Below are 27,478 nucleotides of genomic sequence, written 5' to 3' on the forward strand. Positions count from 1 at the left end.
TAGACAGATAGATATAACAAGGGAAATATCCCCTCCCTCCCTCCCTGGGGTATTCCCGACTTTAGGCCCATAACAGAAGAGATAATACTAGATACAATACAGAGATAGACAGATAGATATATAAATAGGGAAATATCCCCTCCCTTCCTCCCTGGGGTATTCCCGACTTTAGGCCCATAACAGAAGAGATAATACTAGATACAATACAGAGAGATAGACAGATAGATACAACCAGGGAAATATCCCCTCCCTTCCTCTCTCCCTGAGGTATTCCAGACTTTAGGCCCATAACAGGAGAGATAATACTAGATACAATACAGAGATAGACAGATAGATATAACCAGGGAAATATCCCCTCCCTCCCTCCCTCCCTGGGGTATTCCAGACGTTAGGCCCATAACAGGAGAGATAATACTAGATACAATGCACAGATAGACAGATAGATATATAACTAGGGAAATATCCCCTCCCTCCCTCCCTGGGGTATTCCAGACTTTAGGCCCATAACAGGAGAGATAATACTAGATACAATGCACAGATAGACAGATAGATATAACAAGGGAAATATCTCCTCCCTTCCTCCCTGGGGTATTCCAGACTTTAGGCCCATAACAGGAGAGATAATACTAGATACAATACAGAGATAGACAGATAGATATAACTAGGGAAATGTCCCCTCCCTTCCTCCCTGGGGTATTCCAGACTTTAGGACCATAACAGGAGAGATAATACTAGATACAATACAGAGATAGATAGATATAACCAGGGAAATGTCCCCTCCCTCCCTCCCTCCATGGGGTATTCCAGACTTTAGGCCCATAACAGGAGAGATAATACTAGATACAATATAGAGATAGACAGATAGATACCTCCCTCCCTCCCTGGGGTATTCCAGACTTTAGGCCCATAACAGGAGAGATAATACTAAATACAATACAGAGATAGACAGATAGATGTACAAATAGGGAAAGGGATGTAGCACCACAAGAAAAATTTTCTCTCTTGCAGTAGATTGTGACGATGTGGTGTTTTCCCTCAAAATTACTCCCCCTCCCTCAGGAAAGATTTTTCTTATGTCTAATACCTTTGGTGGGACTAAACCTGCGGGACAACCCAGTATCCAATATAACCTAACTAAACCTAAAGTAAAAAACAAACAAACGAAAATCTATCCACCTCTATCAACTAGCCCCCCCCCTCTTTTTCTATGTATTTCAAAATAAGAAGGGGGGGGGGTTACTGTGCTCGACTAGGCACTTTAAGTTAAACTGCCCACATTTTTTCATTAAGTCATGAAAAGGACAAAAAGTTTTTTGATATTCCATATTCCTGCTCATATACAAAGTTAGACACTGAAACAGACAGAAAGAAGTTTTTAAAAAAAGAAATTTAATAGATAACATTTGACAATTATACACTTTTATTGCATTTAGATATGCTTTCAGATTTAAAGGTTTTAAGTTTTAATTTAACATTACCAAGGAGGAAAATGAAAAATGGTGAGATAAAAACTAGTTGTTTTAGCACCGAGGGGCCGAAATCTGTCTATAATACAATGCGCTATATAACTATTAGTCACTATTTAATTTAAGAACTGCAATACTCAACAATTATAAGAAAACTAAGATTCAAGATGAGTTTTATTGATTATCTAGCAATACAACTAAAATAAAACTATTTTATATGCTAATGTTAATCTTAAAGTTGTTGTTTTATGAAATAAGAATTAGTTTTACAGCTTTTTATCAAATATATGTATGTTAGTAATAGATTATTTGGTAAAAAAATGCCATTTTTTAGATAATTCTTAAAATAGTGTTATATTAATAAAATTTTGATGTTTGCTGTTTCCTATGATAACTTTGCCTTTCATGCCTAAAAATCCTCTAAAGAAAAAAAAACAAGCAACAAACAATGACAATTATTTGCAAAGGCAAGGTTCTCTTTAAAAATTGAATGAATTCCTGGTAAGCTTGCAATTGTATGGGTTTATCTCGACATTAGAAAAAGTGGTCAAGACTGACAATTATCGCAAACATTTAATTAAAAGACATCAATTTTTGTGAAGTTATTTTTCGCATTGTATTTTGGACGGCGGTTAGAAAAATGAAAAAAATACGATTAAATCCAGTATTGTTAGCCTTGTATTAATACTATGATCTTTATTTTAATGGTTTCGAAGCCATACTGGAAAAGCTTTTAGTAGCTGCGCTACTTAAAAGGTATAAATCCTTTTTTACAGGTTTTTACAAGGTAGAAAATGCATTTTTTATTTTTGGGCGCGCGATGACAGTTTTGAAAATGAATTAGATCATCAAAAAACTGTGAAATGGGGTTTTTAAATAAAGTCAAACAAGGAAATTTTAGTTCATAAGTAGCGCAGCAGAAGCAAACTATATGTTATACAATATTTTGAAGAAATTGCGCATTGATACTGTATAAATAACAATTATTTTCCAATTTTTTGCCAAATAATAATGTTTTATCATTCGTTGGCTTACCAACTTTGAGGACTTTTATTGAATTTTTATTGGATGGTGCATTGAATTAAGAGTTTAAATGTTTCAACCACTAATTATAATCTATAAAAGGATCAATTTTGTGTATCATTATTGGGAATGTACATCAATTTATCGGCCATTGTCTTATCCCTTTAAGTCCCTGAGTCACCTAAGTTTTATAGTCTAAATTGTCTTATGATTGTAATTGTCAAAATGCATCAAATCCTATTACTAAGATTGATTTAATATATCAAAGTAAAGCTTAAATGCAGCCAAGGCTCGGCAGCTGTAAGGTTGCATTTTTTTGATAATGTCTTTTTAAGAAGGCATAAAAAAATTAGAGCTAAATCTGCAGTCGCAGATGTAAATGAACAAACCACATGAAATTAACAGTTAACAGCCGAGCCTCATGCCGAGCCCTGAATAATGCAGCTAAGCGCAAGAAGGACATATATTACATGTCAAATTTTGATTCAATTATTGTTTTTTGTTTTAATAAAAAGGTACAAGAAAGAGATGGCTGTTTAGTTTACTTTATATTATGGAATATTATTTGGTTTTATAAAGTTAGAATATTTTTCAACCAATTTTTAATAAAAATACAATATTCTATTTGGTAATAAGCAAGGAAGACACATTGCCTATAGTTGTTGGAATGGTATGGTTTCTCAGAAAGTTCCTTGTTAAGCACAGGACTCCCTCCCCTTCCCCCTACTTTGAAACAAAATTGAAAATAAGGTGGAGTAGATTATGTTAGGTTTGGCTAAATTTGGTACTGGGTTATAGCACTGCAAGTGTAGGGCCCGCAGGGGGATTTTGATTCACGCCAGGCACTTTAAAGGAAAACACCGAAAACTATCTTTTTAATGAAACTAAATTAAGGTAATTTTTAGTACAAAATTATTTACAAATTCTTTAAATAAAAAAAACTAAATTATTTTTCCCTCTATAGATGTAAAGCTTTAATATATTTAGATTTAACGGAAATACTCAAGTGTTAATATTTTATTTGTTAAGGGCAAAGGGTTAAACAAAACACAACATATAAAATTTTTATTGTTCTTTACAGCACAGCTGGGTACCAAGGTGAATTCAATCTTAGATATTTAGATTCACAATTTAAATAGGAAGCATTAGTGATTAGAAATTTCCAAATATATGTATTTGCCACTAAAATTAACCAACCATGTGGCGCCTTGTCGAAAGTTCATCCAATAATTCACTAGTATGTTAAAAATCGATTATTGCTTTTAAGTAAATTATGATAATATCAGAAATATAGATCGACCATTGAAAATGCTATCCTATTAAGGAATCTATCTTCTTATGCTGGCATAGAACAGCAGGACAAACTTATAGTCTAATAAAGATTGATGTCATTGTAAAAAGACTGTTAGCTTATCAAATATCATTTTAATAGTGATGCATTGTCTTGGCTATAATGTCGACGTAGCAGAATCTAACACAGCATAGTAATCAAATATACAGTCATTATAAACCATAATAATATATCTCTAGATTCAAAAGTTGTATCTTTTTTTCATCATTTGCATATGCAAAACTATTGTTTCTCAGTTAGTTTAATGTTTTCCTGCATGCAAGTCATGTCAAAATTAATAGTTTTCCTACATTTTAGCAAAAACTTGAGTTTTATAACCCCCCCCCCCCCCCTTTATATAAAAACAAAAATAAGGGGTATTGGTAATTTTATTATCTAGGACCAAATAAAACCTATACAAAAGTAAAACAAAAGCACTAAGTTTTATAAACATGTCCTCTAAAACTTTTGAGCTTTTTATTAAATCTTTATTGGTTGGTAAAAACTAAAAGTATCCAAACTTTTCAACCAATAACTTTAATCGACAGAAGAGTATTTTTTTGCAATTGAAGTGTACAACAATAAATTTATCTATCATTATCTTATTTCTTAAGTTATCAACCTTTTTGTACGAAAGTGGTTTTTGTTAGACTGTATGAGCACTGCTTTGGATGACTCATTTTTGTGTAACATTGTCTTATGTCAATATTGGCAGAGCGCCCCTAGCATCTAGGAAATCTGTATTTGAAAGGGGAGTGAGATGGGCGAGGTAGAAAAATAACATAAAACCATCATTAGTCATTATTTTTCTTTCTAAAACAGAAATTTTATGTGGGTGGGAGGGGGACTTGCTTCCGCCTGTAGTGCCCCTAGAGGCTCTAGGGGCGTGGACGCTAGTAACAGATAAACAAGGTCGATTGAATTCAAAAGTAGAGTAGCTTAATCAAGAGAGAGAATGTGAGATGAGTCATATAACAACAAAAGATAATTTTGCGTTACAGAAGGCCAGACAAACAGACGCGGTCAAAACAGCTTTATAAAAATCTGCTAATTAAGATTAAAATAAATCAACACATTCATTTATCATCAGTTTAAAAAAATAATAAAATAAAAACAAGTTTTGATAAAAATATGCAAGAGAAATATGTAAAATAAGACGGTTGGAATATTTTCTAAAATTGGTGAATTTTCTCGTAGGTGGATAATCTTGGTATTAGAGGAAAACCAAAAAGAGGTTTCTCAAAAACTAAATTAGAGATTCACTTATTATGAAAGTTTTTGAAAGCAAAACTTTTCTACATATTGGAAATTTTATAAAATCCGTTAGTTCAACGTAAGGGAAAGACGCGAGTGTAGATTTAGGCAGGTTAAAATTGATATTTTTAGAAAAAAATCTTTAGTTATTAAAATGTACATATATTAGGGGCTGCGCCATATGCATAGAGGGATATAGAGGGGGGGGGGGCGTTATAAAGCTTAAAATCTTTCCGGGACCTATTTAACCTACCCTGAATTGGAGACCTATATTGGTTCAGTGGTTAAATGATCTTAACGAACAAAAAATTACTTAAGTGTATTATTAGAATTAACTATCTCTAGTTTTTACTTGATCTATTATATATCATCGGTTGTATAAATATAACATGAAACAACCAAAATTATTCTAATATTATCATTTCTTATTTTAGCAATTTCTTTTAAAACAAAAATAAATATATCCACAGAAAGCGCAGCTACTATACGTCCTATGCTATACAGAGAAATTTAGGGCACAAATTCAGGCTGGTTTCCATTAGTGCCTTAATGAGATTGAGCACCCCCCCTCCCTTCAAATAAGGTAAGTGGGGGTAGTTTTTTTAGGGTTAGTGATCCCCGCAGGGGATAGGGGTTCAGTCACTTTGAATGAAAGCACCAAATGGAAATAATTTTCGGATTCAAAATATTTAACTCTTCTGATTTTATTACTAATTTAATCACTTGGCAAAATTCTTAATTGTAATCATCCTTGAAAGCTGACTTTAACACGTTACCACACTGTAAAATCTAAACATTTCGCATTACATGAAATGCATTACAGACAGACAGATCCCAGAGAGAGAGGTAACATTGGGCTGTTTATTACACTAGTCCCCAAAGTTTTATAATAACGGTTTCTTATTCATTGACTTCTTAATGAATTTTGAATGGTTGGTTTATTTAGTTGAGTGTCCAAACGTTTCAACCACCAATTATTAGAAGGGATAAATTTGTGTATCATCATTGGGGATGTATATCAATTTATTGGCCATTGTCTTATCCCTTTAGATCCCTACAGATAAAGTAGCTGTGGCAAAAATAGATCATAAGTACAATTAATTAATAACTAATTAAATAATTCACAATTATTGAAACAAACAAACAAAAAAGTATGATTTCTTGATGTGTTGACTGAAAAACGTATAAACCCAAACTACTAAAGTATCCAAACCAAAAAAAACGATACATCTCCATAATTTGAATATTGGAACATGAGGGGTGACTCAAAATTACGAAAATATTAATTTCAAGTATATTGGAAAAAAATGTAAAATTATTGGTGTATATTTTTAGTAGCAAAGTTATTTTTATTAATAAATATCCGTAACAGGCAAAAACAGGCAATTTCTCAGCTGTTACTAAACATAGATGTCTGAAATTTCCTGTAAAGATTCCTATGACTATTTAGCATGTAGTCTTTGGCACAAAATATATGATTTTACAGGAAGCTATTAAAGATAGATTGCTAATGATTCTTTTAAAAATTCCAAGGAATGCAATTATTGTCTAATTTCTGTTTTTTTTAAATAAAATTTTCGCATGTTTAAAGGGAGGAGGGGGACATTGGGCTGTTTATTAAACTAGTCCCCTGTGTCTTCTTATTATTCGCTGGCTTAACAACCTTGGGGTCTTTTATTGAATTTTGATTGGTTTGTTCATTTAGTTGAGAGTATAAATGTTTCAACAACTTATTGTAATATAAAGAAGGAATAATTTTGTGTATCATTATTGGGGATGTACTTTAATTATATGCAATTGTCTTATCCCTTTAGATCCCTGATGTTTAATATAAGAATTAAAATTTATTACTATAAGATATTTTGTAGCACCATTGTAAAGATTTGAGGAGCACACCTTGTCCAATTTTGGGGAGAAATGAGTTTGAGAGGAGGGTAACTCAGGTATATTAAGGGATAAGACAATGGACGATTAATTGATATACATTCCCAATGATAATAAGCAATATAACCCCTCAGTGCATTGAAAATATAAGTAAAAAAGTTAGAATAAAATAATATAATTTCATTAAAGGTACCCAGAGTTTTGAGCCAACTAATTAAGAACTTGGTTATAAAACTTTGGGAACTAGTGTGATTAACAGAACATTAGTCCTCCCTTTATCCCTGAGGGTGACTTCATTACCAGAAACATCGCGAGCTCAAACAATAACGCTAAATTTACCTAGAACAAGAACAATTATGTTCATAAGTGTCTTAGCGACAAGAACCAATACCCAATTATATAAAGTAGTAAGGTTTTTTTGTCTGTAGCGAAGGATCTCGTTAACCGCTGGACCGATATGAATATTTATAACTATTTTGGGAGAGGGTACACCACCCATCGAAAGAGAAATCGCCATAACTTTTCTTTTTTAAAACTAAAATTGTAAATGGGCAGGGGCCTCTATTCTCCCCCTTAAAGCCCATAGAGAGCCCTATAGGCGTAGCCGCTAGTGTTTAATATTATAAAATAGAAAGATGGTTGAATTTAAGGGAAAGATCAAAAGAAGTTTCTACAACAGTGCTATTTTCATGCATAATTTTGTTGCTGTTTTGTATTTATTCCATTAGAGTTATCATCATTATATATTGTGACGAAGGTTAACCCAATTTAGACCATTTTTTAAACAATTTTTTAAACAATTTTAAATCAATAAATAGGTAAAAATATTTTTTTTAAAGCTTAGCTTGTTATTGTTGCGCTTTTTTTTAGACATTGTCCTTGTCAGATTTATATATTTTAATGGAACGTCGAATCTCAATAACATCAAATAAAGCTTTAGTGGAGATTATAATTGGTCATGTTAAAGCAATTTTAGACATCTATCTTTAATATCAGCTAATAGATTATGAGATGTAAAGGGTTAAATCGAAAGATTATGGTTAACTGCATTCATTCCTATTATTATACTCTTCTTTACCAGGAGTTTATTCAATACAGCAAACAATAAACAAATACGTGTTAAACAGCAAACAAGTTTTGAAATGGATAAGTCATTATTTTCTAGTTTTGGTAGGTATTGTACATAAACAACTTAATATATGACTTTGAATTAATATTCGTTGGATTAGAACCAGTTCTCAGTCATATTAAAAAAATATGAATCGCATTAAATTACAGACAAATTTCTACAAATAATGAAGTAAATGTCATAAAATGAATACCATATTTGTTACCTGAGCCTCTGGTCTCTTTTTTTTATCAATTTAGCCATATAAAAGCTATATTTGTAACCCAATTAAATATTTTTGGCTATTTTTATGATTCAAATTTTGCTATACCGCTAAAACATAATTGCCTTTTATTTTCGGCACTTTATAGAGGCCCGCATATCATTTTTATCATCCTCCTATAGCTTGGGAGATGCAAATTAAATGATTAAATTATTATCCCTGTCAAAGTGGTTTTATGAGAAGTATGCTATTATTTTAAATGCGCAAATGAAGTTTTTTTAAATCCCTAATGACGATAAACAATAATACCCCTTCTGTAAATTGAAATTACGGGTTAATAAGTTTGCAATTATCAACCAACCAATCAAAATTTAATAAAATTACCCAAAGTTTTCGAGCCAACGAATAAGAGAGCATGCTTATAAAACTTTGGGTATCAGTATGATTTAACTTAACCCCCCTTTAATTTCAACTTTCAATCAAGCCTTGTGATGCTCTGTTTAATTTAGGTTAGGTTTTTTAAGTACCGGAGTGACCCCAGAGGTTTACACTGATTTCAAGGCTTTAGTTAATCAACTAAATAATAATATCATTACCATTAAATTACTATTTTATGAAGTCTAAAATAATAATTTCAAATGATGCAGTCAAATATTTCACATTTTTTACTACCATAAATATATCTTTAGACAGACAGTCGGAATAAGTAATTGAAAAAGCAATTAAGCTGCATGAAAAATCTACAAAAACTAAGAAAAATGAGTTGAAAATTGTCTGTTAGATCATTTTTAATAATGTAATAATTTCCCCCAAACACAAAAACTGTTGAAAAAACGCCTTAAAAATGTTTTTGTAAAATGAATTTTCTCCTTTCCTACTCCTACGTACCCTCTTCAGGATTATTTAAGTAAAAGGTTGAAAAGTGGTTGCTTATTTAACAGTTCTTTTGTAATAACATAGGTTTTGGGATGGTTTTAGGTTATTTTTCAGATGATTTTAGACAATATTCATATCTCATTCTTTAGGAAATTTGGTGAGTTTGATTACTTTAGGGAAGTTTTCTCAAAGTTAGGGTTGCGGCACCACGGGTCTAGGCCCAGCAGTGTTAGGACCCCCTAGGCATAGAAAAAAATTACCCCACCATCTAACTTAATTTTTTTTAATAAGTGGGGGATTCAGTGATCAATTTGCACTTTGAGGGAAAGAAACGATTTTTTTATGTTATAAATGGGGTTGAAGTATTATATATACACTGGAAACGTTTAAAAGTCACAAATTTCCTAACTTTAAGTAACCAATCCTTGGTGCTATTTAATTTGTTGGCAGTGAGAATCATTTTGAAAAATTAACTTCTGCCATAATTGATACCACAACATGTATAATGAGGGAGGGGACAATGAGCTGTTTATTACACTAGTCCCCAAAGTTTTAAAATAATATTTTCCTATTCGATAGCCTAACAACTTTGGGGACTTTTGATTGGTTGCTTTATTAAGTTTTAAAAACTAATTTGTATATATAGAAGGGGTAATTTGTTATATTATCATTGGGTATGTATATCAATTTATCGGCCATTGTCTTATCCCTTTAATCCCTGTGCATAATGTATATGCGTAAAAAGACCTGAATAGGATAGAAACAAGATTGTTTTATTAGAAAACTTACGCCTTTTGAAGTTTGGGAAACTTTTTTCATTTTCCTAACCTCTGAGAGAGACCAAAACCACGCGGGGCTACACTGTACTAAAAAAAAATAACTTAACCTGACATAAAGTAAAAAACAAACACACAAAATAACAAACCCCATTATTCTTAATTTATTTCAAAGTTACAGTGTGAGAGGGGGGGTGTGCTCGACTAGGTACTTTGAGGGTAAACACATAAATTTCTATATATCAAATAAAAATGAATGCTAGACATTAATTTTGATTTAACTATTGCATAATTGAGACGCAGAACGCACTAAAATCAAGTTTTTGACGTTTACAAATCTTTTTTATCCAAAAATGTTAAGTTGGCAATGCTTTTTTTTTGCATTTTCTTACGAATGCGCATTTCAAGGTCTCGTTAACCGCAGCCCAATCCATCCGCTTTTTGTAGCTTATAATATGAAGGCTTTTCGCGTCTAACTGCCAAAGCCATCTCGATTTCAATATATGACTGCTTTTAAACATTAATATCAGCAAACGAACGATTTTGATTTGGCGACTGCCAAAACAGCAAGTATGTATAATAATTTATATTTATAGTCAGATTAACACATGTTAAGAGCTCATCCGCTAGTTGATATAAACAGATCACGTACTATTGATTCATTAACTATTTAACAACCTACCTGCATTTTGGTTTATGAACATTTTAAGTGTTAATAATATCTTAATTTTTTTCAAAATGGGCTTTAAAACCAATCAATATCCGCTGGATAAGAACCGGTTCTCAGCCATAATGAAAAATCATGTATAGCATCGTATTACAGACGATTTCCACAAATATAAAAAAGTAATTAAATTATTATTAGTTTTGTTAGACTGGGCATTAGTACCTTGGGTTAGCATAACTTGTTTTAATCTTTGATTTTTCATTTTAATATCCGCGGAAATAAACTATTATCAAATGTGTTTTTGTTTCCTGATGATATCTGGTGTGTGTGAGAGACTGCTGCGCTTCTGTATCAGAAATTCTCTGCTCACTGATTCTCCGCTGGGGGAGGTCACAATTGAGTTCCTAGACATGTCGATATGTTGGAAAATTATCCTATAGTATAAAGTAGTAAGGTTTTTTTTCTGTAGCTTAAGAGTTCTATAACTAATGATTCTATTGGATTTCTTCCCTTAGGTACTGGGAAGGTTTGATGCTAAATTGAATTTAAGATTCAAGTCTTGAATTAATTTTAGGCTATTTTTCTGCCCTTCTATTTTAGATGCTAGAAGCGCATCCGCTAGTAACTTTATAAAACTATTCTTATATAAGAGTAGCAGGATGTCTATCTGTCTTAATAAGCAAAGGATCCCGCTGAACATATGTGGTTCTTATTAACACTAAAGCTTCATATATGTCCAGGGAACGTTTTAAAACTATTGTTGGGGAGGTTATCTTCACCTTCCAAGAGAAATCGCCATTAGAAAAAATTCCCCTATTCTATAAAAAAAAATATGATTATAATCCTTTATTAAATAATATACTGGATTTTCAACTTTATATCTAAAATTTAAAATCATCAGCAAAAACTAAAATATCCTGTCATAACGAACAAAAAAACTTTAATTTAAAGTTAAAAATGAATGAAAAATTGTAAAATATTTGTTGATGATTATCAGCTGTTATCTGGTAAACAATTAAGTTTTCAAAGCTGAATCTAGTTCAGGGATCCTAGGGATAGGACAATTATGTTTGGATTAATAAACAACCCATTGATGATAAACAGTATACCCCTACTATGGATTAAAATTATTGATTCTAAAATTTGAACACTGCAAGTCTAAAACCAACCAATCAAAGTACCCAAATAAGCATACGTTGTTATAAAACTTTGGGTACTAGGGTAAAATACTGTCCAGTAGTATTACCTCAATGATAGAATATTTATTTATTGTCCATTGTCCTATCCATTTATCCCTGAACTAAACCTCAACCACCGCCCAGCATTTAAATTTCATTATTTGAGCTTTTTAACAATGTTATCAGCATTTTTCCTTTAATTCAATAGTGGTGTATCCCCCACCCCCCTTTACGTAATTTCTGTAAAAAAAAAGTCCTTTAGAATCGATATATAATTACTTAATTGTTGATTTAGATTATCCTGTTCTATAATAAAGTAATACTCCCACCTGGCTATAATAACGTTACCCCACATAACCCCCCTTTTCTAATCCCCTCCATTCCTACTGGATGATTGATTTGTTCAATAAATGAGGACCCTATTAGTAACCTAAATTGAAGACAATTTTTCCCTGTCAATATATCTACGTATTCTATATCCGTTGTTTGTGATACTCATTTATAATAAGATTAAGGTCTGGAAGAGCCCCAAGGAGCAAAAAAACATGATAGGGGGGGGGGGGGGGTGATTTTAAGTTAAATGGATTGTACTTAACAAAGTTATCTTAATACCACTATGGAAATCCTAATTTTAGGGGGAAATGGGTAAGATTTCACAGAATTTAAATAAGATTTTTTTTATAAGATATGAATATATCATATATCTATCCATCTATTACCTAAGTATACAATCTTTTTATCAATCAATGTATGAATTAATCTATAAATCTTTTTAGATGGTCTAGTATCTAGATATTGCAGCTTTAATAGACAAGTCTACCCATCTACATATCTATTCAACTATCTATCTATCTATCCAAGTATATATTTCTATATGTATGTGTAATAACTACCTAAATGTTTATTCATATTAGGTTTAGATGCCTACCTAACCGACTAAATAACTATCTATCCACGTGTAAATTTATCTATCCATTGCAGCCTTATGCAGACAAGTCTACCCATCTATCTTTTCAAATATCTATCTCTCTATCTCAGAGCTTGATCTTTAAATCGTTTTTATGGTGCGCTGAATCGGGGCGATTCAGAGGTGAACTGTAGGTGTGCTGGTGGTGAGCCACAGCGCACCTATAGAACATTGATTTTTAAAAGATTTTCGGCGCGGTGTTGTTAAATCGCTTGTGCACTCACTAAAATATCGATCCGCGCCAGTACAACTTTATTACTCAAGCCGTGTCAGTAAGGTATTTTATATAAAATGCCTTGTCAGTATGGTATTTTATATAAAACATTAATATATAATTTATTTTAAAAATAACTATAAAAATGTTTTCACGATAGTTTTGCAATAAAATATTAAAGTAATTAAAAAAAAAATATCTATTTATTACATATGATTCACCCCGATTTGGTCCGGCAATGCCACTCGGTGAGTGGCATTGCCTATCTTCCTATTAGGTTAAGATCTCTATATGTCTACATAAAAAAATAAATAACTATCTATCCATGTTGATAATATCTATCTACGTATGATAGCCACTTAAAGAATATTTCTATTCAGTTAAGTTTAGGGTATTTATCTGTCTACCTAATTTAATATCTATCTATCTTATACATTCTGTCTGTATATCTATCTATGCATATTAGCTACTTAAAGAATCCATTTATGCAGGCAATGATGTGCAAAAAAGATCTTATTTATAGGCAACAAAAGTGTTCTTAATTTTAGACAAAATTTACTTTTTTTGAGAAAAAATTTTAATGAATTTTGAAATATTTTTAGATCCATATTTTTATAAAGATTTTAAAATATAAAACAAAAGTGAAAAAAATTAATATTTTATGTCATAAAAATGGTTTTACCAAATGTTCCTATCTTTTTATAGCTGCGTTATTTATGGACATTTTTGAACCTGTTAAAAATAAAAACCTAGAATTGAATCAAAAATTGACAGAATCGTCTGAACACTTTCAAAAACAAAAAGGTTGAAGGTGGTTGATATACCCATATAAAGGAGATTGATAAATGCCTTCCAGCAATAAGTTGGAGAACACTTCACATAGAAGGATTGAATAAGTTTGAAAAGAGGTTAAAATCATATGTATCATTTATTTTCATGATCATAAATATTAAACTAACTTCAATCAAGTGTAGTTGAACAAACAATAAATTCCTTTTTTTAAAGCTTTTATTAGAGATCTCTGGCACTTATTTTTAAAATAAATTGAAGATCTTTTGTAAAATAGACCATATGTACTATTAGATCTTTTGCAATATTAGACCTTTTGTAAATTAGACCTTTTGTAGTTTTAGACGTTTTGTAAATTAGACTTTATGTAATGAGACCTTTTGTAGTAAAGCCATATGGGCACCTGTTACAAGTTACAGTATTGTACTTGGAATTGAACTAGTCGACAAGTTGGCTACTAAATAAAGATTATGGCTGACATATTATAGACATACCGTTCTTTTTTTACAATTCATGGTCTTATGTTGATCTTATAACAGCAAAAAATTCACCAACAAGGGTTTGCAGATGCTCTAAATATAACAATCTGTGAGCAATTGTTTTTACATTTTTTGTGTAGCATCATTTAGGCCATTTAATTTTTTTTTTCATTATAAATTAAAATTGACCTTAAAGCAAACACAAAGTGTGTTCATTTAGAGTACATCAGGGATATTTACTAAATAGTGGGTTGTCTATTAGGTGTCTAAGGTTCGAGTCCGTCCAAAATCTTGTCATGCTTAGTGTATTCAATTAATACGCTGCATGTGTTTCAAGAAAAGTAAGAGGAGTCGTAGATAACTTTGTCATGAACGGGGGCAACTTAAAGTCCAAACCCATCGCTAAGATAATTCAACCTTCTATCTCCTATAGGAGCCGAGTAAAACATATTTCTAAAAATAATATCTATATTTATCGTTTGCTACCAAAAAGCTATTTAAGTACAGCAAAAATATAAGGAAAAAAAATGAAAAAATATTCAATAACGTTTACCGTCAATGGAAAAGCTTATTCTTGATTTCTGTTTATGAATGTGATTATATCGGATTTAACGTTTGGCCGAAAATATTTTTTTTCATAATTATTGAAAAATTATTGAATATGGCATTCAAGTACTGAAGAAAAAGTTTGAAGCTAAAGGGTTTTCTATACATATTTATTCTCTATATCTAGCAAAGTGATTATCGTATTTAAAATTTGTATTTTCAAGAAAAGGATATGTTGATTCTTTGAACATGAAGTACAAGTCCAAAAAATTAATTTTGACAACCAAAAAATTGTTGGAGTGACGTAATTTCTCTACCCACACCCTTCTATGGTTTGGTAGTGCTACAAAAATGAAAAAAAAAATGATAATTTTGCAAATAGATGCTGTGAGTATTGGTTTAAAAAATATGACGTAACAAAAAAAATTAGCCAATGAGAGGCCGTTATTGACCAATGGCGGCATGCGTAGTGGACTCTCATTGGCTAATTTTTTTTGTTACGTCATATTTTTTAAACCAATACTCACAGCATCTTGCAAATATTCTTTTTTTATAGTTTGTTGCCCTATTTCAACTAACGCCTGTCTAATAGGGAAAGGGACAACTAATTTTTAGCTCCTTTTTAAAAAATATCAGTCTATTTATTTGACTATACAGAAAAATACATATAATTTGTAGGACCACTCTAACTAACGCCTGCCTTTTTATTTGGCTATAAAGAAGAAGACAACTAATTTGTACCCCACTCTAACCTATACCTGCCTACTTATTTGACTATACAGAAAGATGAAACTAATTTGTAGCTCCACTGTAACTAACGCCAGCATGTTTATTAAGAAGAAGACAACTAATTTGTACCCCACTCTAACCTATACCTGCCTACTTATTTGACTATACAGAAAGATGAAACTAATTTGTAGCTCCACTGTAACTAACGCCAGCATGTTTATTTGGCTCTACAGAAAAAAAATGATTTGTAGGACCACTCTAACTAACGCCTGCCTACTTATTTGGCTATACAGAAAGAGATAAATAATTTATGCACCCCTTTAACCAACAAATAGCAACCTACTTGGCTATAAAGAAAGAGATATACAATTTGTAAGACCAATCTACCTAACGCCTGCCTACTTATATGTCTATACAGAAAGAGACAAATAATTTGAAGCACCACTATAACTAACGCCTTCCTATTAAGCTATATAGAAAAAGACAAACAATTTGTAGGACCACTCTAACTAACGCCTGCCTACTTATTTGGCTATACAGAAAGAGACATATAATTTGTAGCTCCACTCTAACTAACGCCTGCCTTCTTATTTGGTAATAGAGAAAGAGACATATAATTTGTAGCTCCACTCTAACTAACGCCTGCCTACTTATTTGGCTATATAGAAAGAGACAAATAATTTGAAGCACAAATATAACTAACACCTTCTTATTTGGCTATAAAGAAAGAGACAAATAATTTGTAGCCCGCCTCTAACTAACGTCTGCCTCCTTATTTTGCTATACAGAAAGAAACAAATAATTTGTGGCACCTATTTAACTAACCCCTGCCTTCTTATTTGGTAATAGAGAAAGAGACATATAATTTGTAGCTCCACTCTAACTAATGCCTGCCTACTTATTTGGCTATACAGAAAGAGACAACACTTTTTTAAAACAAAGTGTTCTTACTAACATACAAAACTATATCAAAAAGAGCAAAATTTGAAAAGTTATTTGAAAAGTAGTTAATCTAATATTAATTACTAGCGGCTACGCCCCTAGAGGCCTCTAGTGGCACTTTAAATGTTTTTGTTTGTTAAAGTTAATTTTTTATGTACGATACCACCTTATTTGACGCTGAAGTCTCCCAGATTTAAAGAAAATTTTCAATTTTTTTGTCATTTCTTTTGGGAGGGTGGTAGTACCCTCCCCCAAAATAGTTAAAAACCTTCCCAGGACATATGAGAATCTACCCTGTTAAGGAGAACCCGATCGGTTTAGCGGTTAGCGAGATCCTTTGGTACACACAGACACACAGACAGACAGACAAACATCCTGTTACTTTAGTATAAGGATAATTTGTTTTAATTGCAAAAACTAACAAACTAATAATTTTTCCATGGTGAAATTAAGATTAGCATAAATTGGTCTTAGAAAGTCGTGTTAGGTTTTTATGTTATGTATTTAAATCTATTTGCTTTTGGTTATCAACCCCCATTTAAAGATGACATGACTCTAGGACGGGTTAACCCCGCCCCAAAAATCCCCCACAGTTTCTTTCCCCCTTCCTAATCAAACCTAAGCTATCTAAAGCTTAAAAACACGAATCTATAAATCAAAAAATTTGGTTACAAACATTAAAAGCCGTTCTTATAGTTGTTTGTTTTTGTAGTATCACATTAGAAAAGTTGTCTTTTGAAGCCTTCAATGGTTTTGTGATTATAAAGGTTTGAAAAACTTGAGAAATGATAAAAAGGCGCAACAGAACACGTGTATATTTACACTTTTTAATCAGCTAAGAGCAGTAGGGTTTCACAAATATTTTCGTCGCCAAAAAAAAACCTTTTAAATAATTAAATATTATTAGTTCAACATATTTGGCTTCAAAAGGGTCTATTAATGAATTTCTAAGTAAAATAAATAAAAATCGAATCTACAGTTCACAGTAAAATGTTTTTGGTAACGATTATCTCCAAAAATTTATGAATCTAAAAGGCTGCCAGCTGCCACCGAGTCAATATTGACAGACACACTGACGAAGTGAGTTACACAGTAAATGCTCAACGGCCATAAATTTATGAATTTTCCAAAAATCCCCAATGTTATTTAGCCAACGAATAAGAAAACTCTATTGAAAAAAACTCATTGTCCCCTCTCTCTATCTGGGAAGCTTTTGAAAGATTAAAAAAAAGTTCTTGTGTAAATGAGCTCACACTGATATGAAGATTATTGCATGCAACACTTGAGTTTAAAATTAATTAGGAATACGCAGGGACAAGGGAAGTTCTTTCTGACCAATAATTCTATTAAAATTATGTAACTTTATCACGAAACCTATATGAGTATCTAATATTATGAATGGTTCAACTCTTATAAAAATCGGCTAGTAGTAAACTACTTTAGAGTATAAATTCGCTAAACCTCATCAAAATAAGTGTACACTATTAAATTTGAAAACAGCTGAATATTAATCAAAACAAACAATCCATTGAACATAGTGATTTTATAAATTTTCAATTTATGGTCTAATTAAACGATAAAATTATTTTTTTCTTCCATAATTATTTATCAAAACAATGCCCAATAGATCGTGTTATATTTTTGTGTAAATATATATTCATAAAAAATCCAACAAAGATTTTGGAACATGGCCTGTTATTCGTTAAATTTTTGAATACACGTTTATATCATAGGTGATAATTTAATGCATTGCAAACAAATTGATAATATTTCAGCTATATCAAGTAAAGTGATTTTTAATTATACTATTTATGTAATAATTTCAGAAACGTTTGGTAAAATGTAATCAGTTTCAGAGATTGCAAGAAACAATGCCTTGCTGGTAACTATTTTAATTCACATTTATCAACCAGAGGCGTGCTGAAGGGGGTGTTTTATTTCAAATGGATAGGAATAAAATTGACTTTTTTTAGTAGCGAAGCCACCATCCAACCAAAGCAGCCTTTTAAGTTTTCTAATATTTTGATTTTAATATATTTTTGTTTTTAATCATATTTTCAAAAGTTGTGTGGGTAATAGTATCAAAATTAGGTTCCCCGTAGTTCTAAGAATTTTGTATTATAACAAATGGACAAAAGGACAAGTGGCTTTATTGTTAAATTTTACGTTTATTTTATTTAACATCAAAAGGTTAGTCAATTTAATTTCAAATTATAAAAACAGATTGACAAAAAGACATACTACGTCATTTATACACATGAGCTATTCTAAAACAAGGTTGATAATTTTTTTAACCGTTTCAAATATTTATTTCCACGAAATGGGTGTAAACTTATCTAACTCATAGTTTTAAAAATATTAGTATTTTTATTGAAAATCATACTCTTACAATATTTTTTTTCTAAAATGGCAATTTTTACTTTCTTAATTTTTTTTGCGTACTTGCGTAAAAGTTAATTTTTCTATAGAATATCCGGGAAGGGTCCCTTTCATGGCAACACCCCTTAAGAGGCGATTCTTCGTATTTTCAAAATGACTTTAAATAGGTTATTTTAGGTTAGGCTATGTTATATTGGGTTAGGTGATAGCCCCTCAGGGTTAGGCAATTGGCCCTGCAGAAATAGGAGAAAAGCCACTTTGAAAATAATAAGAATCGCTCCTTAAGGGGTGTTACCACGAAAGAGACCATACCCGAATATCCTTGATCTTCAAACAAATATTAAATATTTGATATTAAATACAATCCGTGGGACTGCCTTTTTAAAAGCAAAGCTTTTCTATAATTAGGGTCGGTCCGTCTGTCCGTGCGTACGTAAAAGTTAGCTCTTTAAGTTAATTTAAACAGGTTAGAATTGTCCTATCGATTCCAAACTTTGCTTGATGATTCCTGTAGTAAATAGGTACAATTTAGAAAGCGTAGCAACTCTATAATCAATACGAGAATGTCCGTTCATCCATTTTAAACATGTTGATTTTTAACTTTTTTGACAACAAATTTTTGTATGTTAAAATTATCCGATTCTTCTGATTGTTTGAAAACTGATTCCTATTCCAACAAGGTACAATGTTATAAGCGAAGCATCTCTATAAATAAGTCCCAAAAATGTAAGTAGGTCCTTAAACAGTATCATCTATTAATGCAGTTTTGCAACAAATTTACTTACAATATTGTTTGTGCTGATGCATTTAATATTCTGCTAATTCAGTTCTAACAATCTACAAGTGTTAATGTTCGTTTGTCCTTCCATTTCATAGCTTCGCTTTTATGGATGTTGTCATCCTTGTTTATATTTGAATTTTTTCTCATAATATTACTTTGTTAAGGATGGACCTTGAAAAATAGAAGAGATTTACAAAAGGAAGTTATACCTGAGGCTATTGATAATGACGAGATGGATCAATTGGGTTAGGTAAGATTAATACGTTTTTGTTTTGCTTTAATTCCTTCCCTCCACTTAAACTATTTTGATACTTATGTCTACTAATGTTCTTTATCTCAACATATTTATTATAAATTCTGCATCAATTTTCTGTGGAAGACACCCTTTTTTATTAAGACTATTGCTATAAATCATTAAAATCTTTATGTTTTATCTACAAGTTAGAGAATCTTATACAAAGACAATGGTTAGACAAACAAATATGATTATAGTAGTTCTGCTAAAATATCATGCATACAATCTTATTTGTGTAAGAAGAAATAATTTAGATATTTGTTCTAGGAGAATTAGTAGAAGACAGCTAAGCACAGCCAATGAAGATATACAAAAATGTAAGAAGAACAAAAGAAATATTTGAAAACTTTCATGGGCCAAATTTAAAGCGGGAAGGGGTAGTTAAAGGGTTAGTGGGAAAAATTATGGAGGAAAATCCTTCCTGGGTATAACAATAAAAAAGTACTTAAAGTAGTAAGACTCAACACGTTTACAAGGTCCTTTAGAAATAGGAAGGGGGGGGGGGGGTTAATGCAACTATCTCGTAATCAATGATTAAATGGCACTTAGAATCCGAATTTCATTACGAAACTTATTAATACTTGGTATGTATATTGGTTACAGCTTAACCGTTTAGCTGTTTTTTTGCTATTTTTACGGCAAATCTGTCATAAATTACGTAGGAATCAACAGCATATAGTACCAGCAAATACTGGCCAGAACCGTTTTGGAGAGGCAAAGAGGATTATGTGGAGATAGGTTTCGTGATGGATTTGCCCTGAAAATAGCCAAAAAATGGCTAGTTGCTACTTTTCCAACTTTTTGTTCAATTTAGGGAAAATAGACCTATCAAGGATTACTTATGCCAAGTTTCGTAACGAAATCTGGATTCTAAGTGCCATTTAATCATTGATTACGAGATGGTTATATTGCCCCTCCCCCCCTCCTTTTTTAAAATTGTAAGCTCTGATTAAAACCTTTCTTAAATTTGACCTCATAGATGCTATAAAATCAATTTCCTTTAAGCTTTTAAATGATCAAACAAATTAAGGTTAAGAAGAATCAATAGCAATATAAAATTATCCAAATAGATATCTTTGAGATCATTTAAACAGATTGGTACAAATATCATTGAAACAAAATGTCTTCTTAGTGGCCAAAAAATTAGCCAGTTGTACTTGAATTGAAGGCTTTGATTTAACATTTGTATTAGCTGTAGCCTGTAGATAGCTAGTTTAGAATATTACAGTTCTACACAATAGTATGACTTACTTGCATTTTAGGATTACAACTGAAAAAATGGTTCGGGTGGGTTTCTAAGAAAGGGTGTTTTAAGCTAGACAGGAAAACAATTAGATTATTTTACTGCATTGATATTTGTTATAAAGGTCAGCAATTACATAAAATAAAAAAAAATAAGCTATTTCATGAATATATTTTACTAAAATTTGTAATCATTTATAATTTATTGTTACCTATGTATTGTTATCATTTTTAATTGTTTTGTTAAATATATCATTAATTTAAAAACATTTTTTTATATTATTGTTTAATTCAAAATAAAAGATTAGTTAGTTTTGTCTAAGTCTGTATCATATTTTTTAATAGCCTCGATCTAGGGGCTTTTTATTCAAATAGGCAGAAGGTGACTACAAAAATAATTTTAAATCATTTCAAGACCTAAATATCAAATTAGAATGGCCTGAAACCATTACTAGACCTATTTTAAGATTCTCTCAAAGAGAGAACGTAATTGGTCCAGTAGTTATTGTGATCTTAAGCTTCAGACAACAAATCCTTAATACAGTATATAGGACTAGTGGCTAGGGGACTCTATCTCCGAAGGGGTAAGGAGGTTGAAGACAAATAGCCTAAAACTATCCCGAGATCTATGTGAGGCTTTACTGTAAAGGAGGACCATATCGGTTCAGCGGTTAGCAAGATCCTTCTCTACTGACAAAAAGATTATAACTGGTAGGAGGGGGAAAAGTCGACCTCATCCCATTTCAAATTTGAGTTTAAAAAGAGTTAAAAAAATATTTTTGGGGGGAGGGGGGTAAAGACACCCTCTCCAAAAATAGTTTAAAACCTTCCCAGGACCTATAAGAAGCTTCACAGTAACAGAGAACAATATCGGTTTAGCAGTTAGCGAGATCCCTCAGGACAGACAAAAAACGCTTACTACTTTATATAATAGGATGACGATGATATCTTTTCAAAGATAAAGTTTTTTGCATGCCCATTTTCCTTTAGTTTGTCTGTGTTTACTTACATACATTAAGATTTATCATCTATAATACAAGATTTAAAATATTTTTGTGCAAGCAAAGAAAAGAAAATTTGATGCGCTTTGTTAAATATGTAGTTTATAATCTGGCCGCTAGGTGTCTCAAACAAAAAATATAATATGGGTCAAAGATAGATAAAGTACATAATTAATAATCATTGAACATACATGTGTTTTGAAAATTGTTTATGATACAATTTTATGAAAAAAAAGTAAGAACAAGAAAAAAATTTAACTAGTCAACTGTATACTTGTTAAATGAAATAAATCGTTCTCTATTTTCATAATTTTGATTAGATAGGCTTATAGTAATATTGTGGTCAACAAACCTGACAAAATCAAGTTAGTATTGCATCATAAATTGATCTTTGACGATCATACTGAAGCTAAAAGTTGCACTAGCTGCAAACTGGAATAATTTAGATTATGGTGAAATATTGCCTTTTACTATTGTTTGCCAGAATAGCCTTCCCTTGTCCCTGGGAATACGCACAGAGGGCAACATAGAGTGACATGCAGGGTCATATCTATAGGGATAAGACAATAATGATACACAAAAATAACCCTACTTTAGCATACAATTAGTGGTTGAGACGTTTCTACACTCTTTTAGATGAATTAACCAAACAAAATTGATAAAATTCTATCTATCTATCTATTTTCCTACTTATGTATCTATCTATCTATATTAGCACAGAGGGCAACATAGAGTGACAGGCAGGGTCAGATCTACCTATCTATCTATATATCTGGAAGTTTATTTTTCTATCTATCTTCCTACTTTACCTATGTATCTATCTATATTTACACAGAGGGCAACATAGAGTGACAGACAGGGTCAGATTTACCTATCTATCTATTTATCTGGAAGTCTATCAATCTATCATCATATTTATCTATCTATCTATATTTGCACAGAGTGCAACATAGAGTGACAGACAGGGTCAGATCTACCTATCTATCTATATATCTGGAAGTTTATTTTTCTATCTATCTTCCTACTTTACCTATGTATCTATCTATATTAGAACAGAGGGCAACATAGAGTCACAGGTAGGGTCAACATATATCTATCTTTATTTTAACTTTAATCAATATGTGTATCAATCCATCTGTCTATTAATCTATATGTTCACCTATATATCCAGGTTCTTTGAACAGAATTCATTATTAACAGAATATTCTAAGATTTTATATACTTTAACTTTATAATCTTTTAATGTAGAAATTTTTAAGAAATAATTTTCCCAACATGCCTGGCTGATTGTGTCCAAAAAGCTCCTCCCTCACTGCCAGTCTCATATTTTGCCTCAAAATCCAACGTTGTCGGCTTCTCTAATTGACTGGACTCTTTGCGCTCTTCTACAGATGACGTCATAACTGTGCTTGATGACGTCATAGAGCTTGAAACAGCTGACTCTTCAGCGCTTGCTGATGTCATCATAGCACTTGATGACGTCACTGAGGTGCAAACAGCTGATTCCTCGAGGCTGGATGACGTCACAGAGCTGGAAACAGCTGACTCTGTGACAGAGCATGACGTCATAGCCATGGAAACAGATTCAGAGTGCTGTTCTTGAACAGTTGATGAGAGTTCTGCTGAATGACTCTCCTCACTGACTTGCTCAATAACAGTTGATGCTGACTGACTGACAGATGAGGCCTCTGACATAACCATACATTCAGAAGCTTCCATCATTGATTCCGTGACTTGTGCCACTGACTCAGCAATGACTGAGGATGAAACTTGTTCAGCAACTATCTCCTGATTGTCTTGAATAGCCTCCTCAATAAGATTTGTAACCTCCTCTATTTCTTGGCTTGTATATTCATTGTTGATCTCACCAATTGTCTCAACCTATAAAGAAGAAAATATAAACAACAGACTAGAGAGGAAGAGGGCATTTGGGTGTTTATTACAATAGTCCCCAAAATTATTATTCTCATTTGTTGGCTTAACAATCTTGAGAAATTTTATTAAATTTGGAATGGTTATATCATTTAGTTGAGTGGTCAAACTTTTAAACCACTAATTGTGATCTACAGTAGGGGTATTTTTTTGTATCATGCTTGGGGATGTATATCAATTTATCGGCCATTGTCTTATCCTTTTGCTAATTATTGGTCAAACGGCAGGTATATTTAGCAGAGGGATGGGGAATTTTTATCAAAGTTTTAAAAATTGATAATCAAGATGCATAAATTAGTTGGTCAAAAAACAAACGGACACACCATATTTTTAGAGTAGCTGCGCTTCCAACTATGTACCTGGTTTACAGCCTCGAAGTGACGCTCCTCGCTAACCCTTTCACTGGCAATTGATTCCTCTCTTTCCTCAAGAATTGTTTCCTATAAAAATATATATAGTTATTTAATCTACACACTTCCTCTCACTGAACATCACTAGAAATGACTATATTAGGCTAATACTAGTTATTTATCGAATCTTATTATAGACCGCATTCCGCGGACATATAATGAAAAATTAAAATATCAAAATGTTATCCCCGAGGGTTTCAAAGGCCAGGACTAACAAAACTGGTTTTAATTTTATCATATTTATTTTAGTATTTATGAAAAAATTGTTTGTTGTAAAACGATGCTTTTCATTGTTTTTCAGTATGGCTAAAAACCGGTTCTTATCCAGCGGTTTTGAAGTCATACAAGAATAGTTATTTCTCGCATCGTATTATAAACGGCTTTCCGCGGATATAGAATGTACAATTATGAGATTAAAACCAGATATTTTAGCCCCGAGGTGCCGAAGGCACCGGCTAAAAAACTGGTTTTAATATTATGATTGTACATTTTTATATTCGTAGAAAGCTGGATATAATTCGATGCTAGACATAGTTTTTTCGTATGGATGAGAACCGGTTCCTATCCACCGGTTTCGAAGCCATACAGGAAAAAATTTTAAAATCGTATTGTTTATTGGCAGATTTTAAATAGTTATTTATCACATCATATTATAGATAGTTTTCCGCAGTTAGTAAAATAGTTTTGTTGTTTACCTGTCTCTGAGCAATGATAATTTCTTCTGCTTCACTCTCCACATGACATTCCTGAAATTATGACAAATCTAATGTTTTCACTTTAATCGTCTTCTTTTCCAGTATGGCCTCAAACCCGATTAATATCCTAGATTAGAAGTTCTCTAAAAAATCATGTATAGCATTGTTTTTTAGCCTTTTTCTTTATGCTTGACCTAAAGCTTGGGAAAAATAGTCTAGAACCTTCCAAATATTAATCCACCACTTGTATGACGCAAGGCTACACATTTATTGAAGCAATATATATGATGATAAAAACGATAGCTTCTTATCCTACGTTTAAGTCAAAAATGAAATTTTTTAATATAATTGATGAATATTTTATTTAATTATCTAAATGACAAACGACGTTTTTCCTAATGCAAAGTGATTAATAAGCACTGCCTACCTCCCCTACCCTACTCATTTTGGAAATAAATTGGCCTTAACCCTGTGGTGCCTATACCTAAGATGCCCTGCCCCCTGCAAGCCTACCTAGAACCCCATAGAACCTAACTTAACCTGACCTAACGTATTGAACTACCCCTTGCTTTTTCAATTTATTTGTAAATCTAGGGGGTGTGAATTTTATGGTCAACTAAGAAATTTGAGGGCAACCAAAAGTTTCTTGATGAATGTGCAATCCCTGTATCCCTGTTGCCTCCAGACAGAAAGCAATAATGATAAAACGCGCATTCTAATAATTTTAATAACATAGATAATCTCTGAAATGAATTTTCAATGTTATTTAGGCAATTTAAGTGTGTATTAAACAGTGTTTATACATTACAGTCAGCCAGCAATTTTCGAGATCTTCAGCTATTGACAAAAAAAACTTACTACTTTGTATGTTCGGATACGTTAAAGATATTCTACATATACTTTTATGATGGATATAGGATATTCTTGGATGTGTATTAACATGTAATATTAGCTTGCTAATAAAAGCATCATTTATTTGTCAGTTCATAATCCATTAGGAATTGAGGGGGTAAAGGGGTTCAATGGGGGTATCGTTATCTGAGCTGAGTGCATCACTTTATCAGAGTACATGAAAATCTAGTGCAACATCCAAGTAACAATATATTAATTGTAAATCAGTTTTATCATGCTCTAACATATTTTTCATTTGTGGTTTTGAATAAACATCTTTATAAAAAATAAAATGTACATATAATCAATATTATAGCCTATCATCATCACGATATTAAGTGTTCCTACGTACTTACTTACATGTCATGTATGTAAAATAGAATTTCTAAGAGCTGGGTCATTTCGGGAGGGAGGGGACATTGGACTGAAAATTATGCTGGTACCAAATTAAGTTTTCCCTCATTTTTCCTGGGGAGGGACGGGACATTGGACTGTAAATTATGCATGTACTCATAATACAGTTTCTTTGGCTTAAAAACTTCATTGTAGTGTCCAACCTTATCAACCAATATTTTTTTATCTACAAAAAGGGATAATTTTCTTTAACATCATTTTGATGAACATCAATTTAAAATCTATCTCTTTTTTTTCAATTGCTAACAAGTAGAGCAAAATTGGTCCAGCTGTTAGAGAAATCTTAATTAAAATAATTGTACGCCTAAGTTTCAGTTTTGCCTTTTTAATTATTTTGATGTATTATATTAACATCAAATCTGTAATAAGTAATAATATTCATTCATAGTGTAAATTTTGGGTTACGCGATTTGCGTAATTATTATACGCAAAAATGAAGGAGGGAGGGGGGGATTGCGTCATTTACAGATTGTACGCAAATTAGGGTGGGGAGATAGGTATTTAAACAAAACTGCATATGAATGACAAAATAAAATCATTATTTTTTAAATGTTATAATTTTATACATAAGACTATAGACATGTTAAAATATTTGAAAAGTTATTTAAAGGTTTTGTAATGTATTCACAAAGTCAAAGAAATCAATTCAGTATATCAGAATAGGCCAAGCAAAAAAATAAACCTCTCCCTTTTCATTTTAAAACAAAATTAGGAAAGGAGGGGGTAGTAAAGAGCTCAACGGACACTTTAAGTCAAAGCATTGTTTATTTAGAAAGCATGTTGCAAAAAAGCAAAGCTATTATATAATGTGAGTTTTTCTTGCTATTTCGGAGATACTTAAAGTGTCATGTGCGACGTCAAATCCATCTATTTTTAGGGGTTTCTTTTACCACTTCTCCTTTCATCCCTCCATTTTATACGTATTTTTATGACGTTACACATGACAATTTATCTTACTGTTTTGCGAGAACGTTATAGAGACCTTGT

At 31.8% G+C, this 27,478-nt stretch overlaps 2 protein-coding genes and 1 long non-coding RNA gene across 3 annotated transcripts in view; 2 read left to right on the forward strand and 1 right to left on the reverse strand.

Annotated features, from left to right (window-relative positions):
- LOC145314971 (uncharacterized) overlaps positions 1–27,478 on the reverse strand; it is a 171,418-nt gene that overhangs the window by 108,328 nt on the left and 35,612 nt on the right. Inside the window, exons 7-10 of the mRNA XM_080155045.1 lie at positions 25,187–25,237; positions 24,441–24,521; positions 23,429–24,030; positions 10,916–11,011 (exon numbers count right to left, since the gene is read on the reverse strand). Coding sequence (XP_080011171.1) covers positions 10,916–11,011; positions 23,429–24,030; positions 24,441–24,521; positions 25,187–25,237 — 830 coding nt within the window. The remainder of the gene's footprint in view (positions 1–10,915; positions 11,012–23,428; positions 24,031–24,440; positions 24,522–25,186; positions 25,238–27,478) is intronic.
- LOC145314690 (uncharacterized) overlaps positions 1–27,478 on the forward strand; it is a 213,589-nt gene that overhangs the window by 14,189 nt on the left and 171,922 nt on the right. The gene's annotated exons all lie outside the window — the stretch shown is intronic.
- On the forward strand, positions 18,168–20,799 carry LOC145314684 (uncharacterized). The gene is made up of 3 exons (XR_013877845.1): positions 18,168–18,333; positions 19,776–19,861; positions 20,174–20,799. It is a non-coding gene; the product is annotated as an uncharacterized LOC145314684 (long non-coding RNA).

The sequence above is a fragment of the Acartia tonsa genome, chromosome 3 (genome assembly GCF_053477335.1).
Source record: "Acartia tonsa isolate MP-2025a chromosome 3, ASM5347733v1, whole genome shotgun sequence".
Taxonomy (NCBI): domain Eukaryota; kingdom Metazoa; phylum Arthropoda; class Copepoda; order Calanoida; family Acartiidae; genus Acartia; species Acartia tonsa.